This window comes from Eublepharis macularius, chromosome 18 (genome assembly GCF_028583425.1).
Source record: "Eublepharis macularius isolate TG4126 chromosome 18, MPM_Emac_v1.0, whole genome shotgun sequence".
NCBI classification, from domain to species: domain Eukaryota; kingdom Metazoa; phylum Chordata; class Lepidosauria; order Squamata; family Eublepharidae; genus Eublepharis; species Eublepharis macularius.
The window spans coordinates 786,318-805,933 of record NC_072807.1 but is presented as its reverse complement, the minus strand read 5'-3'; the positions used below and the strand labels follow the sequence as shown (position 1 = coordinate 805,933).

Here is a 19,616-nt window from a genome sequence, read left to right as displayed (position 1 = left end):
GCAAGCAGGCTCTTATACCTGTCTCACAATTGTGCCCTGGGTCACCGCAAGATGCCTGCAATCCCAAGGGTCTTGGCTCCCTTCCAAAGCTGTCCTGGAATGCAGAGGTTCTACCTTTGAAAACCTTGTCAAGCTGTCTCCACACACTCCATTTGGGGGATGAAAACCTCAGGGGTTTTAAGTGTTTTTAAGCGGGTTTTACGTGTATCCTAGAGATGTGAATGGTGGCAAAAGTGTAAGTACGGACACAGCTACACATCTCAGGAAAACGTAATTGGCTGGAGCTGTCTACTTGAACATAAGCCTCCATGTCAAACCCAGAGTGGTCCCTGCATCTTGTAAGAAGGCCTCAAGTTGTGCCAGTTGTACAAAATATTGCCCTGATTCTTTTTTGCATCACAGTTGAAAACTGGAACCTCTGCTGACAGGGCATTATCTGCTGTACCCACCCCACCCTTGGCATGGCGCAAGGTGAGCCAGCCGTGGTGCAAGAAGAGCCATTGCATGCATTTGGGTTAGCATGACCCAAGACTTTGAACTGGTCCTGTGAAGCCTAAGGACAAATCAAGGGGCTTGCTCACATTCCCAGTTCTCCTGCCTCTCTGAACAGTCCTGGGGGGTTGAGGCAAGAATCTTCCTGTTTTTGCTTATAAAATAAGTTCAATCAAAATGCCGAAAGCTTCTCCGCAGCTTTAGCGCCGCTGACCTTAGCGAAGAGAGGGCGGTGGAAGTGGATGCCAACGTCTTGGTCTGACTCCATGTAGTAGAGGTTGAAGGTTTCCTTGCAACTGACCACGTCCTCATCTTTGAAGCTCTTGCAGTCCCGGACAGTGAATTTCAGCTCCACATAGATGCGGGAGGGGGCCTCTCCTCGAATGATCCAGTTGGTGCGGAGCCAGTGGTCCGTATGGCCCTCGGAGAAGACGCTGCAGTCCTGGTACATGTAGACCGGAGTGCCGTTGAACATCTGCTGCACCTCACCCCACTGCACATGGGGAGAAAGGAGAAAAAAATGGTTTTGTAAACTGCAGTCTTTCTGAGCAATCAAAAAGAATCACATTTTGTCACTAGTCCTAGAACCTGTTCACCTCTCTGAGAGAAAGGGTGGGATAAAATGAAAATAAATACTCCAAGGGGAGGGGGTAGAAGAAGCACAGGGTTTCAACCTCATATCATTGGATATTGTTGGATATAATTCACAAAACTCATGGCCTTGTCCACACAGGAAAACCCACTTGCCAATGATTGCTGTAGCGCGATGATTGCCTCGTTTCCAGTGATGTGTGGATGCAGTTCTGGAGGAAGACCGAACGTCCCTTCCCTCAGCACGTCTTTAATCACATGAGCCTCATCTGGCCCTAAATACACGGTACTGATGGTAGGTAGGCTGTGCTTTGGCCACCGCTGGGGTTACCTATAAGGATTGTTTTATCTGTGCCTCATTAAAGATTCCAAAACATCCCGTTCTGAGATTTATATCCCAACCCTGAACAGCCCAGAAGGCTTTAGATAACGAGACCTAAAAACAGAGACCTCTCTTTGAAGAGCAAACAATTTAGATGGGTTCTCCTTGTTTTAACTCTTCTCATCAATGCAGAGAGATTTTTTTTTTTAGAGTTTAGAAGTTTATTCCTTATTTTTAAAAACTCTAATATTTTTTTCAGAGCAATCCTGAAAGAGGGGGGCGGGGAGTGCTTTGGAAGCCAACTCGGAGTTATGATGGCATATCTTGCACTGAGTGGGGAACTGTGGACAGCATGAAGGCCGGCTCTCCCAGCTCCGACTGACATGCACACAGGCACCGTTGTTAGCGGTCAGACTTGCCCCCGCAAGATTAGAAGGTTTATGATTATGACTGTGCCATCAGCCCCTTCTCTGAATGGGCTTCAAGCACTAAAACTACTGCTCAGGCAGCCAGAAACATGGAAGCTGCTGCCCAAGCAGGCAAGCCAGATCCCGCCCGGGAGACGGAATGTGCAAACGTGCGGGATGACTGGTGACGAGGCCAGCTCACGGTCAGGGACTGCCAATTTAGAGCGCAGTAACGTCACTGCATGAGTCCATGGAGACATGAGTTAAAGCTTAATTGAGAATCTACCAGTGCAGCACCGCAGACATTTCTTGTCAGGAATAACTTTTCCCTCCCCCTACTAGGCATATTAAACCCTTCAAGAACAACCCACTCTACTCTAACCTCCCCCGAGTTATGTTCCCATCTAAGCAACAACAGAAAGTAAAGTGCAAGAAAGTAGAATTGTTATGACTGTCAGGTCCAGTATATATCTAAACTGTACTGACTCCATTTTCTAATGCTTCTAGTGTTTAAGTGCTTTCTCCCCAGGTGCACCAGTTCCCAGGCAGCATTCCCACCAGAGGAGATTGTTGTGTCTAACACCGTTCCACCAAGCATTGGCCTTGAAGGAGAGCAGCTTCCCAGGACTGAAAGATGTTGTTTTGAGAACTATGGGGGGAGGCTGTTCCAGATGGGTATTGTTACTCTGTATCCTATGCTTGCTCTTCATTGGTAACAATGATCATGTACCATCCTGAGTCTCCTATTCAGGACAGTGGACTATAATGGACCTTTTCTGCAATAAAGCTTCCTTTGCCAGACATTGGACTTATTCTTGCTTCTAAAGGGAATCTTGCAGAGAGTACCTTATTTAGCCACAGTCTGACATTTTGTTACCAATCATGTCTGCGTCGGGCCCAGCGGAATCCAAGGTTGTCCCGGACAGGGATCCTTTGTTTGATCCGTATGCGTCTCCCGACAATCAACCGGTGCAAACCCAAGACTCCCAGGAGCTGGGAGCAACCGGGAACGGAACCGGAGCCTCCACTTCTACCCTGCCTCTCATCGACTTCAGTACTCGAAACGAGACCGAAAGCAATCTCGGGGCAAGGCCGAAAGCAACCGCTCTCCCCTTGATCTCGGTGCCCACCCCGTCGGAGTGGGGAGCCAGACCCCGAGAAACCAGAGAGCGCCGGGCAGGTGGACTCCATCCACGAGTCTCGATGGACGGGCGCCGAAGCCTAGAAACCGTCCCGGAACTAGATAGCAGCCAACCATGGCGATATTGGAACAGGACGTTTGAGCAGATGGAGGGGGACACGTCTCGCCGAGGCGCCCTGAGTTGGGATTATTCCGAACTTGCCCCGTGGAAGGAGCCAACGGAAGTCCCTGAACCAAGTTGGGAGCAGATACGAGGTCGCACCTATGCGGTAGATACCAGCATCTCGGCCGTGACGGGTATGGCCAAGGGAATTCTAGCCGCGAGGTCGCGAATAGTTCAAGGGGACCCTCCTCCGTGGGGCCCTTTCTCCCCGGTGAGTACAGCGAATGAAGGTTCCCTGAGCGAACAACCAGGGCCAAGTCGTATACAACAATTAGAAGCTAAGCTGATGGATATGGAAGAAAGCTTGGCTCACGCCATTCATTTAATTTCCTCAATGGGGGCAGGGGAAAGACTGTCTCCTGAAGAGATGGCGATACAGATAGCTACCCTTCAAAGTGTCATCTCCTATCCGATGGAGGAAGTTCAGCAGCGGTCGTCGCCTACCGGCGGGGGGGGCACCTATCCTGGCGAATCGGGAGAACAACCCAAGGAACTTCCCCCTCAGCGGGAAACTCCACCGAGAAGGGACCACCCGGTTGTGCCATCCGGTGAGACTCCCATCGAACTTCCTATCACGGGAGGGGATGTGCCGCCAGACGAGACCCCCGTTGAGAGGCCTACGGAAGGGGAGGAAAAGCCAAGTGATACACCGGTGATACCCCCCCATACTTCCCCGAAAACGGTCCGGCCGGACCAAGCGGGAGCACCCGTGGCTCCATCAGGGGAGGGAGCCCCTGGTCAACCGCGCGAAACTGTTCCCGTCGGGCAACCTCCGGGAGATGGTCTACCAGCGCCAAAAGGCCAGCCGACGCTTCCCAGAACAACAACGCCCGGAGGGGCAAGCCCGCGCGGCCTTCCACCCATTCGGCCTTCGCCGCTGCGGCCCCTTCCGCTTCGACCACAACTAACCCCGCCGCTGCGGCCGATACGTTTGCCACTGGAACAACCCGTAAGACCGCCTCCGACCCAACCGATGGGACCTACACCACTGCGACCCCACCAACCCACCCCTCAGCGGCCGATTATTACTCCGCCACACCAACCTCAACCGCCAGCACCTCAACCGCTACGGCCAGCACCTCCGGCATTGCCACCAGCCCTGCCGAGAGCACCGCCACCAGCCCTGCCGAGAGCACCACCGCCAGCCCAGCCGAGGCCGGCACCCCCGGCTCAACCGGTGAGGCCACCGCCAGCACAACCGGGTCCCCTCATACCTCAAGTGCCATTGAGGCTTCCGGCGGACTTCTACCCAGCCCCGGCTCCGAGGCAAGACCTCCCAATGGGTTGGGTGAAACTGGACGCCACTTTTGACGGGGATCCCTCCAAGCTGGGCTTTTTTCTAGTGCAAGTCGTGCAATTCTTCAACCGGTGGGGACACCTCTTCGGCAGCGAGGCCAGCCAAATTGAACACCTCGGCTCCCGCTTACAAGGGAAAGCAGCGGACTGGTACGTAGGACTATATAATATCGGGGCCCCAGAACTCGATACTCTCCAGGGGTTGGTGGATGCTATTAGAGCACAATATGAAGATCCCTTAGAGGAAACCAGGGCCCGAACAGAATTGCAGGCCATTAAGCAGGGCAGCATGGCAGCGAGAGACTATATCACGAAATTCCAACAATTGGCTGCCAAGTGCCCCAGGTGTGAGGAGTCCACAAAAATTATTCTGTTCAAACAAGGACTTAATCCGAGACTTTTGGACAGAGCCCTCATGCAAGACAATCCCCCTACGCTGTTAGGTTGGATTCAACTTGTTTGCGAAGTGGAAAATCGCATTTTAGAAGTCCGTTTGGTTGAGCAACAACAACAAACGGGACAAAGAAGACCATTGACCTTACAGAAGGGAGCTCGGGGAGCTGGCTACGCCACCCGTGGAGCGAGAGATGCTAGATGGCAACAAGGGCTGTGTTTGCAATGCGGACAGGCTGGTCACTTTGCAGCACAACGCCCCTACCGGCCTGTGCAAAGACCTCCGCTCCAATTACGGCGTCCAACCCTTGCTCCGTTCCCTACGCTCCAACGCCCGACTCCAGCTCCACGAGCAAACAGAGGCCGCGGCGCTTCCCAAAGGCCAGCCTCAGAAAGAGGGCTGGAAGCGGAAGAAGTTATGGAATACGATCCCGCTTCCCCATCTGCAGAAGTCAATCCAGAAAGTCCCCAGTCGGGAAACGAGATGGATCTGTCGTAAAAGGGCCCAAACGACAGATCCGCCCCAAGCCCGTCCCTGCACGGAACCGGCCACCTGGGTCCATTTTATTCATGCCAGTGACTTTAATCAACCCAGAGAGAAAAATGCACATTCGGGTGCAAGCTCTTATTGACTCGGGTTGCTCAAGAGATATCATAGCCCCAGCTCTAGTCAATGGACTAGTCTTACCAACTCGGGAATTACAAAATCCAGTAATTTTTGAACAAATGGATGGTACCAACATGAATCCGGTCACAACTGAAACCATCCCGGTGATCACAGGCATGGGACAGCATTGGGAAAAGAGGTCCTTTGTCATCAGCTCTACTGCCAAGTACCCGTTAATTCTAGGCAGCAAATGGCTATGTGATCACAATCCCTACATAGACTGGGCTCAAGGATGTATTACCTTCAATCATGCCAACTGTAAACTTCACCGTTGGAATCAAAACTGGGGCGAAGACCCTACTCAGAAAGAAAAGGCCCTCCTTACCCAAGAAGAAGTCAACCAAATACCCGAACCTTACTGGCCTTTTCTAAACGCTTTCTCGGAGGAGGAAGCGGACACGCTGCCCCCGCATCGACGAACGGACTGTGCGGTGGAAATTTTACCAGGAGCCTCACTACCCAAAGGGAGGCTCTACCCCATGAGTCTCCATGAACGTGAAGAGCTCCGGAAATTCATCGACACCAACCTCCAACGAGGGTTCATCCGCCCAACCTCTAGTTCCCACGCCGCTCCAGTTCTCTTCGTGAAAAAGAAGGATGGGGGACTTAGACTGTGCACGGATTTCCGAGGACTAAATGCAGTGTCCACCAACAACGCCTATCCTATACCGCTCATCCGAGACCTTCTCAACGTCGTGGCCCAAGGTAAGATCTTTACGAAATTAGATCTAAAAGATGCTTACTTCCACGTTCGTATCAAGGCAGGGGATGAGTGGAAAACCGCGTTTAATACGCCCCTCGGACAATATGAATACTTAGTTATGCCTTTTGGATTGACGGGAGCCCCGTCTGTATTCATGTCCATGATAAACGAAGTTTTACATGAATTTCTATACAAAGGGGTGGTGGTGTACCTTGATGATGTTTTAATTTATTCTAACACCGAGGAAGAACATGTTCAAATGGTACAAAAGGTCCTGGCCACCTTGATGAAGAATAAACTGCCCATCAAGTTGTCCAAATGTGAATTCCATAAAACCGAACTCACTTACCTTGGGTATTGTATCTCACAAGAGGGGTTGAAAATGGATCCAGCCAAAATACAGGCGATCCAAGATTGGCAAACACCCACCACCCGCAAAGAACTGCAATCCTTCCTGGGTTTTGCCAACTTCTATAGAGACTTCATCGCAAATTTCGCCCAAATCACACTCCCCTTAACAGAATTGCTGAAAACCAAAGATAAAGGGGACCAAGCCAAAAAACCCTCTGCTAAACTACAATGGACCCCCGATTGCCAAACGGCCTTCGAATGCCTTAAAAAGCAATTTGTAACGGAACCCATCCTCTCCCACCCCAACGAACAGTCCCCCTTCATAGTACAGGTCGACGCCAGCGATACGGCGATAGGGGGGGTTTTGCTGCAGAAGGGGGAGGATGGGAATTTGCGGCCTTGTGCATTCTTGTCTAGAAAGTTCTCAGAGGCAGAAAGGAATTGGAATGTGTGGGAGAAGGAGGCCTTTGCAGTGAAAGCAGCTCTCACAAACTGGAGGCATTGGCTGGAGGGGGCGAGATACCCTTTTGAGGTCTGGACAGATCATAAAAATTTGGAGGCCCTACGAAGCCCACGCAGACTGAATGCCAAGCAATTGCGGTGGGCGGAATTCTTTTCCAAGTTTAACTTCACCCTCAATTATCTCCCGGGCAAAACTAACTTTTTGGCGGACGCCCTGTCGCGCATGCCCCAACATAAAAGCAAACGGGCGGAGACTGTCGACACGGTCTTCTCGCCTAAGCAACTTGGGGGCGTGGTGACTACTCGCAGCCGTGCTAAGCAGGCCCTCCCGGCCGACCAAGAATGGAAATCGAAACTCAAAACTGAAGTGGAGAAGGAGGGGGATAAAGCTCCGCGAAACAAACTAACCCGATCCCCACAGGGGGATTGGCTAGCAGGGAGCAAGTTTTATGTCCCGGACAGCCTTAAGCTGGATGTCTTGCAGCGCTGTCATGATGCTCCCACTGCTGGACATTATGGGTACCTGAAAACTTTACACCTAGTTCAAAGACAATTCTGGTGGCCGGGCATGCGCAAAGACATTTCCCAATACGTTAGTTCCTGCCCTGTTTGCCTCAGCGCAAAAACCAGGAAAGGGAAACCTCCGGGCCTCCTGCAACCATTAGAAACGCCGAACAGGCCCTGGGAAGTAATCTCTATGGACTTTATCACTGATCTACCTCTTTCAAAAGGACACAATTGTATTTTAGTTGTGGTAGATCTCTTCTCCAAACAAGCCCATTTTATCCCCTGTACTGCTATACCCTCCGCTCGAAAACTAGCGGATCTGTTTCTAAAACACATCGTAAAATTACATTCTTTTCCGTCCAAGGTGATTTCGGATCGCGGCGGACAGTTCGTTGCCAACTTCTGGCGGGAGCTTTTGAAAATGTTGAATATTGAACAAGGTATCAGTTCAAGCCACCACCCACAAACCGACGGACAATCTGAAAAAACTAACCAAATTTTAGAACAATTTCTTCGTTGCTACATTAATTTTCAACAAGATAATTGGGTGGACCTTCTTCCCCTAGCCGAATTCTCCTATAACAACAGTGTACACGCTTCAACGGGAGAGGCTCCATTCAAAATTGTGTACGGGACTCACTTCGATCCCTTCCCGTTAGACGCACCCCCTCTCCATTCCTCTAAACTGCCAGATGCATCTTCATGGTGGGGGGAGGCGGCGCAGCAATGGACTCTTATTAAGAAACACCTCGAAAAAGCCAAACTGGATTACAAAAAATACGCAGATCGCCATCGTGTGGCCGAATGGGAATTACAACCTGGAGATCATGTGTATATTTCCACAAAAAACCTAAAGCTAGCTCAAACCAGCCGCAAACTCGCTCTAAAATTCCTGGGACCTTTTCCTGTGCGCAAAATAATAAATAAGGTGACTGTTGCTGTAACTTTACCTAAAAACCTGCGCCATGTGCATGATACGTTCCACGTCAGCCTTCTAAAGAGAGCTCCCACCGACAACAAATGGCACATAAGAGCTCCACCCATTCCAACTTTGATTGACGACCAAATACACTATGAGGTACAACAAATATTGGACTCTAAGCTCAAGCGAAACCAGCTTTTTTACCTCATTCGCTGGAAAGACTTTGATTCTGGTTACGATGAATGGGTGAATTCTGCACATGTTCATGCTCCTAGATTAACCAAAGCTTTTCATACTCGCTATCCATATAAGCCAGGGGGGGATCTATTTTAAGGGGGGCAGAATGTCAGGTCCAGTATATATCTAAACTGTACTGACTCCATTTTCTAATGCTTCTAGTGTTTAAGTGCTTTCTCCCCAGGTGCACCAGTTCCCAGGCAGCATTCCCACCAGAGGAGATTGTTGTGTCTAACACCGTTCCACCAAGCATTGGCCTTGAAGGAGAGCAGCTTCCCAGGACTGAAAGATGTTGTTTTGAGAACTATGGGGGGAGGCTGTTCCAGATGGGTATTGTTACTCTGTATCCTATGCTTGCTCTTCATTGGTAACAATGATCATGTACCATCCTGAGTCTCCTGTTCAGGACAGTGGACTATAATGGACCTTTTCTGCAATAAAGCTTCCTTTGCCAGACATTGGACTTATTCTTGCTTCTAAAGGGAATCTTGCAGAGAGTACCTTATTTAGCCACAGTCTGACAATGACTAGGAATCCAGTCCTTCTCAAGCCCTCCGGCCACGTCCCCTTGGCAATGCTGATAACCGCATTCCTTTTCAGCTTCACACGGCTTCTCAAGCCACTTCCTCAGCAAGAAAGGAAGAAAAAGCAGAGAAAAAGCACCCCCAAAGTATGTCACAGAAGATCAGCTCTACAGCCCGACAATGAACCCCAAACTCTCCGAGTATGGTAGGGGCTGCTACCCTGACACTCACCCCCTCCCACACCCTAGCGGTGCACTACGGATCCTGATACAATATGGCCTTCCTGGAGTTCCTGAATTAATCCATTCAACACACTCTATTGATCTCCCCTTAACCACTTACGTGTTCTTAGGTGATTCAGGAAGCTGATAGCTTCACCCATCCGCTTTGCGGATCATCAATCATTATTGATAACTTTATTTCCGCCTGGGAAGACCTAATCAAATGACCTTCTAGTTCATTATCACATCCAGGAGATGGTTTGCTGGTTCATTGTCCCACTTTGGAGCCAGTTCACCAGCTCTTTGTCTCGCCCCAGGGACAACTTCTCAATCCTTTGTCCCACCCCAGAACAACCATTAAGTCTTTGTTCTTGGGGCAGAAGTTGCAATCTTGACCCTGGGTACGTTACACAGTATAATTGGACTGCACCTCTGCCATAGCCATGTGCATACTTTGGATCCAGCATCCACCCTCGGTGTCCTCCCGCCTGGATGCGCAAATCGCTCAACGCCCCCCCCCCTCTCAGATGCCCTCTTCTGGATGGAAAATATCACCCAGTCCCTTAAACTCTGTCCAGCTATCACCACTGCTTTCCAGATAGCTCTGAGCGTGTGCTGTGTGTGTTTTGTGTGCTGTTGATCTTTATTATTATCAATAAAAATCCCGTTTTTGGTTGAATCCTCTGTTTGGTCATTGAAATGGTTCTCTAGCTGGGACAATCCTTGTATATGGTGGAGATCCCTTTTGTCGCCCTCTGTGCATGCTAATTCCTCCAACTTGCAAGGAGACCCTCCCTTGGGGTAATACTGTCGCCATCCAGATTCCCTCCCCTCTGTCCACAATGCAATAAAGCTTGTATCAAACACCAGCCCTCTTTCCGTCTGTTCACTTGCCAGTGGCCGAAGGAGGCTCCCTCCCCCCACTCCACTGTAGGGCCGCCCTCTTGCACAACCTGGCGGGTGGTCCCTGGCTCTGGGCTGAATGGACAGTGTGGCTCCGGGGATGCTCCCATGCCTCCGCACCTTTGTGAGGCTCTCCTGTCCCAAAGAGGAGGGGTCCAGAAACACCTTGGAGGCTTCCCAATGTGGCCCACCCCCTCCCCATCTCCCCTCTAACTTGCATCTGGGAGTCGGGTGGACCCTGGAGGGTTGCCTGGCATGCCACTGGTGTCTGATAAGCCAGGTAGATTCCTGGAGATTGTGCCAGGACCTCTGCCTTGGTTTTAAATTTAGCTGATTCCTCAGGTTTTCAATCAAGCCAGAAGTAACGCCATGTTCAGGTGCAAGATATACTTCATAAAACCTCTAGATGTTGACAAAAAGTTAAGTGAGCAGAGTATGATCGGTCCATTCTAGCAATTAAAGAATCATTGATCTCCTACTGTCCACTAATTTTAATTGGTTGTCAAAGATAAAAATAACATCTTTGTGGTTACGCAACTGTTGACAAACTATATTACAGTTCATAAACAGTTCACTCGAATACACACGTATAACTAGAGTATATTGTGATCTAATCCATATTCCTGTTACACAGCACTTAAGGGAGGAGGAGGGAATGGTGTCCCATGATGCCACAACATCACATCCGGCTGGGTAACTGAAAGTGACATCATCCTATTGTGGGATGCTCTAGGATTCATCCTGTGACGCAGTGACACCACTTCTGGTTGTGCAGTGACAAGATGGCATTGCAGGATGTTAGGGTTGCCAGGCCTAGTTTGGCAACCAGCAGGAGACTGGGGCGGTGGGCGGGGGGGCATAGACAAGGGGGCAGCCGTCAAGGATGGCATGATGACACCCTGTCGTATCTGCTGATGGACAGCCAGCCTGACTCGGCCCCGGACGTCCTGGAGCATGCTTTTGAAGCCATGACTGGATGGTTGAAGCAGAGTCAGCTGAAACTGAACCCTATGAAGATGGAGGTCCTACACTTGAGTCGCAGGTGTGTAGGTTAGGGACTGCTTGCACAAGTTCCAAAGGTTATGTGCCCAGGGATGATCCTGGATGCCTCCCTGAAAATGGAGGCGTAGGTCGCAGTGGTGGCCAGGTCCTCTTTTTTCACCTTTGACAGGCCAGGCAGCTTGTTCTTTACCTCTCTACCCGCGATCTAACTGCAGTGATCCAGGCAACGGTCACCTCTAGGCTGGATCACTGTCACTCACTCTACACGGGGCTTACCTTGAGTCTGACCCGGAGATTGCAGCTGGTTCAAAATGCAGTGGCACGTGCCATTGGGAGTGTCGATTGGAACACATATAACACCTATACTGTGCCAGCTGCATTGGCCGACAGTGGAGTACTGAATTAGATTCAAGGTTCTAGTACTAACCTACAAAGACCTATGCAGACTGGGACCAGCGTATCTTTTTGGACCACCTCTCCTCATATGTACCCTGGAGGATGCTTCAATCAGGAGATAAACAACCACTGGTGGTCCCTGGCCCCAGGGAGGCCTGCCTGACCTTGACCAGAGCCAGGGCTTTTTCAGTCCTGGCTCCATCATGGTGGAACTCTCTGTCTAATTCCACCGGGCCTGTAAGACAGAGATGTTCTGCCAGGTCTTTGGTTGAGGTTGGGCTGGGCCTCCATCAGCCTGGACAGAGGAGAAGAGAAGATATAAGCCCTCCCGATCAGAGTTGTCCACCATGTAGCTTCTAGCAAACGGATTGCTGCTGTCTTGCATATTAGCTTTTATATTGCACTGTTGTGATGCTTGTTTGAATGTCTGATTTTTTTCTACTGTTTTATTGCTTTTATGATGAAAGTGTATAACTGTTTTTTATCTGATGTAATCCACCCTGGGCCTGCTCGCGGGGAGGGCAGAATAAAAGTCTAAAACAAACAAACAAACAAACAAACAAACAAACAAACAAACAAACAAATAAATAAATAGTCACTTCTGGGGAAAACCTGATAGTGATGTCAGTCCTCTCTAGGAACTGCTGGAAACTCTATGGTTTTATCATAGAGTATCCAGTGATTTCTAGAGAGGCATGATATAACTTATGAGTTTTCCCAGAAGTCAACAGTCATGCTGTTGCTGTTGGCAATTAAATATTTTTTTCTTTCTCCCACCAGCTGCTGAAGTGCCAGCAGATACATGGCAACCTTATAGGATGCCATTAGAGTAACTCCCTCCTCTGTCAATCTCACAGGGCTAGTTGTATTAAATATAAGACATGTACAAAAAAAAAATCCTGGCCACAACCCTAGGGGTTTGTTCACACACTCATTTATTTTTGATTTTCGTAACAGTCAATCTCCAAGCATTGGCATTGTTTTGAGTAGTACAGTTCTTCCACAAGTCTGCCCTGCCTTTGCATTTTTACATTTGTGGAGTCAGATTATTTTCTTCTGCACGTGCATTAAATAATTAGGATTTTCAAGTGAAGTTGCTGTCATCATCAGTGGCATCATCAGTGATGTCACTGCACACCACTTTTTTTGGTACATGCTTATAATGTTATATTGATAATGGGGCTGATTTTTTTTTTAAAAGATTGAAAATGAACCCATGGGGAAGTCTTTGCTTGAGGATGCCTAATAGGGGAGCAGCGCTGCCACCCATCCATAAGTCCCGCCTCCTCTGCAATCCAAACTGGAAAGCTCCACCTGGGCTGACCGAGAAATAGGAGGCGGAGGCCAACATCAGTGAGGCCAACCAGCCTCCGTTGGAAGGGAGAGCAGCAGCAGCAGCAGCAGCAGCTACAGGCTCTTCAAGCCATGCTGCTGTTTTGGCACCAGACGTGGCCACTCACCCTCCCCTTGCCCCTGGGGAAGAATGGGGGGGGGGGGGAACCACAAAAACTACATGCAAAAAAATGCATACAGAAATCAGGGGATAAACCGAAGCAGTATGTAGCTAGAACCAACAGAAAAAAACATGTCCAGAAAATCCTTGGAAAGAAGATGACTTCTTTCTCAGGCAATTGATGGAAGTACTGTCTGCATGTTTTTCCTTATATCTCCAAAGCTGAAAGACTACAGATTCACTTTTTGGTGTGTGCAATACAAACTAATTAGGTATGGAAGAGACCTAGGGTTCCCAGGTGCCTGCTGGTGATGGCAAACTCCTGGGGATATGTCCTCTTGCCTGCCAATTACCTAGTAATCAAAAGGGAGCTAGCAAGACCCACAGAGGTTGCCTGCCACCTCTTTGAAGTAACTTTATTAGAGATCCATCAAGTTCAAGGTGGTCAGACAACTGAATTGGCAGAAGTGATGTGGATGGGGTTGGTAGTGTTAGTTATAGGGAAGGTTCCTGCCATCAGGATAGGGATAGTTGAAGTTTGGGCGCGTAGGAGCCAGGGTGTGTGTGTGAAGGGGAGAAGCTAGGTTTAGGCTAGACAGAACAAAGAATGAAATCATCCCTGTTCCCAAGAAGGATACATTTTGCACCGGCCGCAGCTGGCCTTCAAGGACGCTTGCTGGAGGCAACAGGGAAAGAGAAAGTAAATACTTGTGAGATAACCTACTGCCTTAACATCAATAAGAAACTTCTCATGCCCTCAGAGGACCAGTACATAACACAGAATACATTCATGGTAGATATGCAGAGAGACATATGTGACAATTAGTTTCGGTTTTCTATAAAAGAGTCTGAAAACTATTTCCTACTTTAGCAAAATACAGGGTGTGATTTTCATTGTCTACGTAGGAATCTCAGAAGCAAAGATTAAGGGAAAATGTTGCAAGTGTGTACATTAGATGCAAAATTAAATAAACATCCATGGATTGCAAGATCTATTGCAGGTCTTAACCTAAAGCCCTTGTAGGTTGCTCCATTCCCATCTTTCCCTACCACTGCCAAAAATCCACACAAGTCACTCCAGTATTTTGATTGTTCTCCCTTTTCTCTTGAACAAACACTCTCACTCCCAAATATCAGGCCTGACAAATAAAACAAGGCCTGATTACTGCCTATCCATCACATTGATGGCAGATTTCCAGAAGTTTACATTGATATTGAAAATTTTGCACAAAATGTTCATAATGGGGGAGGGAGAGAACCGAGGCCTAGGGTGATTTTCCAATTTGTAGTCTATCTTAACTTTGGCTCTGAAACAACAGCAAGATAAACTGAAACTGTTTGAATTTGTTGTGGAAGCATTCACAAATATCTTTCTCTCTGAGCATCAGCTAATCATCTGTAAACTTATGCCTTCTTTATAGGGGTGTCAGGATCAAGGTCTCCCACTATGCAGCTACACTGGGAAACCACCTAGCACAGCCCCTCCCCATTCCCCACCACTGCTGGACAGACCAATGGGGAGAAAGGGGGGGGGCTGTTTACAACATCACGCACAACAGCAAATCAGAAGTGACGGCACTGAGTTGGGGTAACGCTTTAGGATTCACACCAAACTCTATGGATTACCTATAATGCAACAGACAAGAAATTGCCCCCCATGTTTTAAAATGAGGTTGGAAATTACGTTATACTCAAATGCAAACTTTTTAAAAAATGGCCTCTATTGTTATGAAATAACTAACTTGAGATGAGATAATTTGAAGCATAGAATTGGCAGGAGTTTCTGTAGCCAGAATGCGAGCAAGGAGAGTGCATGGAAACTACACAGGATTAGCGGTCCCATTCTCCTGGTGGTGGCAGGGGATCCCCCATCCCCTGCCTCTGCCCCCCCCCACCTCTTACCTGGCCAAACGGGAAAAGGCACAGGATCCTATGTGCTCCAGAAAACTTCCACATGGTGCCAGTAATGACGTCATTCTTGGTGTGACATGGAAATGCGGGGTCACATCAGGGGCCAATTTGGTAAAAATCGGCACCCAATGCTAGATTGGGAGACAATGTTTACCAAATCGGTCCGTGAAGCGACGCGTCGCTTCCGTGTCATGCTGAGAATGATGTCATTTCTGGCATGATGTGGAAGCATTCTGAAGCACACATGTGAGGTAAGTACTCCCATTGTGCCCCCCATGTGCCTCTGTACCCCAATTTGAGCCCCTGGGGACCTGGCAACCCTGGGCAGGATGTCTGTCTCATGTCATGCCCCACTTCAAAACCTGGTTTCAGTTCCCAGTTTGCTGGACTCTTACTCAGGCATGGTTAGCAGAGCCCACATTCAGAGAACCTCACTAACCATAGTTTAATTAAACCACAGTTTCAAGTGATGTCCCCACTGACCACGCTTTTGCTGAGTCACAGTGTGCGTGCGCACACACACACGCCACTGCCACCATGTTCAACTAACCTTATGCTCTAACACATTGGATTTGTGTATTGCTCAGAGTTCTGGGTTCATCGGCATGCAAGAAACAAACCAGCCCCAGGGCAGTACTGGCACCCACACCCAGTCACTGAGGCCTGCCAGGTACAGCCTGTGCAAGCAATCCCAAAAGGAAGAAGAGGCACCGAAACAGAGGTCTGGTCAGGCAGATCCCCCAGCACTGCACTGCATCGCCTCAGGGTATGAGTTAAAGATACTTTATTGAGGAGATATACCAGCATCAAGATGTTCAGACAGAAGCATTGGCAGGAGTGACGCAAGGTGGGCAAGCCATGTTAATGACAGGGGGACGTTCCCGACCCTGGGAAGAGAAGGACCATTAGGGTTTTGGCGCAAAGTGCCCAGGAGCTGGGAGAGGAGGGGGAGAAAGGAGGGACGAGCGCATTCATCCCAGTTCTCAGAGAGGATGAGACGGCCCCAGCTGGGGCTCCAAGGCCACGTTCTCAAGCCAGCCGGGAAATGGAAAGCAAAGCACCTGCAAGAGAAGCCGCTAACAGCCAAGCAGCAACTGTGTCCCCTTTGCACATTCTCGGAGGTTCAGAACATTATACCTAAGAAAACCATGGCCGATATACCGGGGTGTATCTGACACTCATTATACATTATACCGGGGTGTATCTGACACTCCCAGCCCTCAGTTGGGTCTACCAGTCTCAGATTCCCATTCTCCTCTCTTCCCTTGTGCTGCTTCAGATCTGAAATGTCCTCTCTCTCCATATGGATGTGTGCTTGGGGGTTTTGGGAAGGGACTTGCTTGACAGGACACTGCACCGAAACGCGTGCCAGGGCATGCTTTGCAAGTAAAAGAAAGCCAGTTGGGCGAAGGCTTCGGTGACACCTTCTCTTCACCTTGTCAGGATGAGCGCAGGGCGGTGTGGTGTCCCTGACCAATTGCCTTCTTCCTTATACCTTCTTAGCATGGAGTGGGGAGCGGAACAGCAGTTTTGTGTGAGCCTGTCGGATAAGTCACTTGTGTTTGTACATAAAAACCACTGTTGCTCCGACACTGAGGCAGAAGAAAGCTAATGCCATGTCCTCTAAGGTAAGGATGTCGAGAACTTCCCTCCTGTTTGAAAGTTGCAATTGCACGTGAGCTGGGATCTCCTCAGCTTGCCACTAACTCAAGCAGTGTGTCGAACAGCTCTGCAGCTGCATAGCAGCCGGGTTTACTAACTTTTGTTCCTTTGTGATCTGCAGTGCAGACTTCTTTGGCATCTGTGCAGTAGGGTGCATTAATGTTTTGTCATGTTGTTAAAGTGCACAAATCATTGAGAGTCTCTCTATACAAGACATCTTACACAGGGACGCTCATGTCACTTACTTTCTGTGTGGTCTTCTATTCAAGTGTACTCTGTCTCCCTAGTGGTGCATGTGGATCCACAATGGGAGAACACGTGTAAGATTTTTTCACTTAACAACAACAACAACAACAACAACAACATTCAATTTATATCCTGCCTTTCAGGATAACACCCACTCAGAGCAGTTTACAAAGTATGTCACTATTATCCCCACAACAAAACACCCTGTGAGGTGGGTGGGGCTGAGAGAGCTAGAAGCTGTGACTGACCCAAGGTCCCCCAGCTGGCTTCAAGTGGAGGAGTGGGGAATCAAACCCGGCTCTCCAGGTTAGAGTCCTGCCGCTCTTAACCATTACATCAAACTGGCTCTCTTGATCCTACTTTTGTAAGATGTCTTGTGTAGAGAGACTCTCAATTTGCCCCACTGCATGGATGAAATGTTGCCAGTCCACATAGATCAGCCGACATTAATAACAATGAGCACCAAAAGCTTTTAAAAAATAAAAATAGTGTTTATTAATAAATCCCTCATAGACCTACTGTTTTGCTTCTTTAAAACAACTGGCTACAAAGTGGCATGTAGCAATGACAGGTCTGCAAAGGGAATCTATGACTAGTACTACCCTATTTGAATACACAACAAGTAACCCACTGAACGGATGCAAACTGCTCACAAACAGCCAAACTGTCTTACAAAACACAGTCCCCCTGCTTGCAACGGGCAAGCAGAATGTTGACCCAACTAGCGTGTATTCAAGCACCCCTAGTCTTCTCCTCAGTAAACAATATTTTTTGGAAAGAATACACAAACAGACACACCTCAACTTTCTGCAACATTTTACAGATTTTTACATCTGGAGAATAATGGTGTATGGAACTTCTATACACTCTTGGTAGCTAGAGTTGCGATCCTTCAAGTGCGGCCTGGATATCTCCTGGAATGACAACTAATCTCCAGATGATAGAGCTCAGTTCCCTTGAAGAAAATGGCTGCTTTGGAAGGTAGATTCTATGGCCTTGTACTCCCCAAACCCCATGGGCCTCAAGCGCCACACCCCAAATCATGATGTCAGCAAGGATGTAATGTAATAGAGTCCACACTCCAAAGATGCCATTCCCTCCAGGGGAGCTGATCTCTGTAGTCAAGAGACGAGGGGTAATTCTGGTAGACGTGCAGGCCCCACCTGGAGGGTGGCATAAATTTATAAACAGGTCACAAGCTTGTAAGTAGAAAGCTACAACTGGCTCCTTGCCAGCAAAAGAAGTGTTATGTCCAACACAACCGTCTTGAGTTCTACAAAACACACCCTCGGGCTCCATGGTTCAGGACGGATTGTCAGTGGGAAGCGACAAGCTCCCCGGCCAGGGTAGCTGCTGCTGTCTTACTGGCATGATCTCCAGTTCCGTCCCAAAACAAGAACTTCACGAAGAAGAAGTGGTTTGCTGGGTGTGGGAAAGGCCTGTGTTTGCGGGAAGGGGATTATAACTTTTTCACATTCTCCTGGATTTATTTTTCACATTCTCCTGGATATATAGAGAATCTTGTAATGAACTCAGTGCCCAGAGCCAATTTTCTTGTGCCTTTTGTCTGTAAAAAAAGGGTCATACAAAGTCCCATTGAGAAGCAGGATATCCTTAAGTGAAAGCATATCTGGTATCCTATCACTTCACTCAGCAAAGTTTGAAACTATCCTCCAGTTTAGGGCTTGGATCACACAAAGGATCGCCATGGACGGAAGGGGGTGATTTTTTGCCAAATCCGCCCCCCGGCAGACCTTGTACTCCCCTTGTGATGCTATTCCGGGGGGTCCCTTGTCTCCCAGAAACAGCATCCTGGGAGGTATTTCAGCCTGCTAAGGGAGAAAGTCACGCCTGCAGATGGAAACCCCTTCTCACTGCAGAATCTTCCAGGGGATCCGTCCTTCAATATAAGCGGCTTTTCTGCCAGTGGGCCTGTCACTCCCACAGGAAGAAAGTTTAGCCGCTGTTGGTATCTCTAATGTAAAAGGAAAGGTGGATTTGGAAGCACTCTGAAAAGAACTTTAGAAGAACAGCTACCAAGGAAAAGGAACTGGGCCTAGTCTGCTCCCCGACTTACTAGTTTTCTATGTGAAGGTGTATTTTTTAAATGGAAGAACATTTACTCATGTGAGCCCTCCACCTGCATTCTGAGGTGGTACAACCCCAACACAAGTGTGCCGCCTCAGTGAGAACCCAGCCTGTGTTGCATGCACACCTAGATCGCACACACATGAGCGTCAAATTGGGTAGTCTCGCTCAAGTCCGTCCTGACCTAGTTATTTACCACATCGTTCAAGCATATATTTTTTAAAAGAACTGCTTCACTATAAGGCATTGGGCAATGTTTCATTTTTGTGATCTTTCAAACTTGAAAGTAGAGACACTCCCTGGAAAATTACTCTTTTTGAGTATTTCAAAAGCAGCCTGGCGATTTCGATTTTGTCTCCCACAAGCCCTTACCACCATACCACTCCCCACCAGCAATTTTACAATACTAGGCCCTAAAGCGATCCTTATAAAACCAGGCGTTAGAAAAATCAACTTAAGGATGGGTTTTGATGTGTTTTTAGGAACTCTCCCTGCCCGCGGAGACAGACGTCCCAGTTGTCCACTGGCTTTTTGCAGCCACTGCCTGGAGCCTGTT

General features: G+C 48.6%; 1 protein-coding gene across 4 annotated transcripts in view; it reads right to left on the bottom strand.

The window, feature by feature from the left end:
- The window catches only part of EPHA1 (EPH receptor A1), a 121,243-nt gene that overhangs the window by 48,607 nt on the left and 53,020 nt on the right, over positions 1-19,616 (bottom strand). For 3 of the 4 annotated variants that reach the window (XM_055002267.1, XM_055002268.1, XM_055002270.1), the window contains exon 3: positions 707-985. The exons of the other annotated variant lie outside the window; for it this stretch is intronic. In XM_055002267.1, coding sequence (XP_054858242.1) covers positions 707-985 — 279 coding nt within the window. The remainder of the gene's footprint in view (positions 1-706; positions 986-19,616) is intronic. 4 annotated transcript variants of the gene reach the window in all.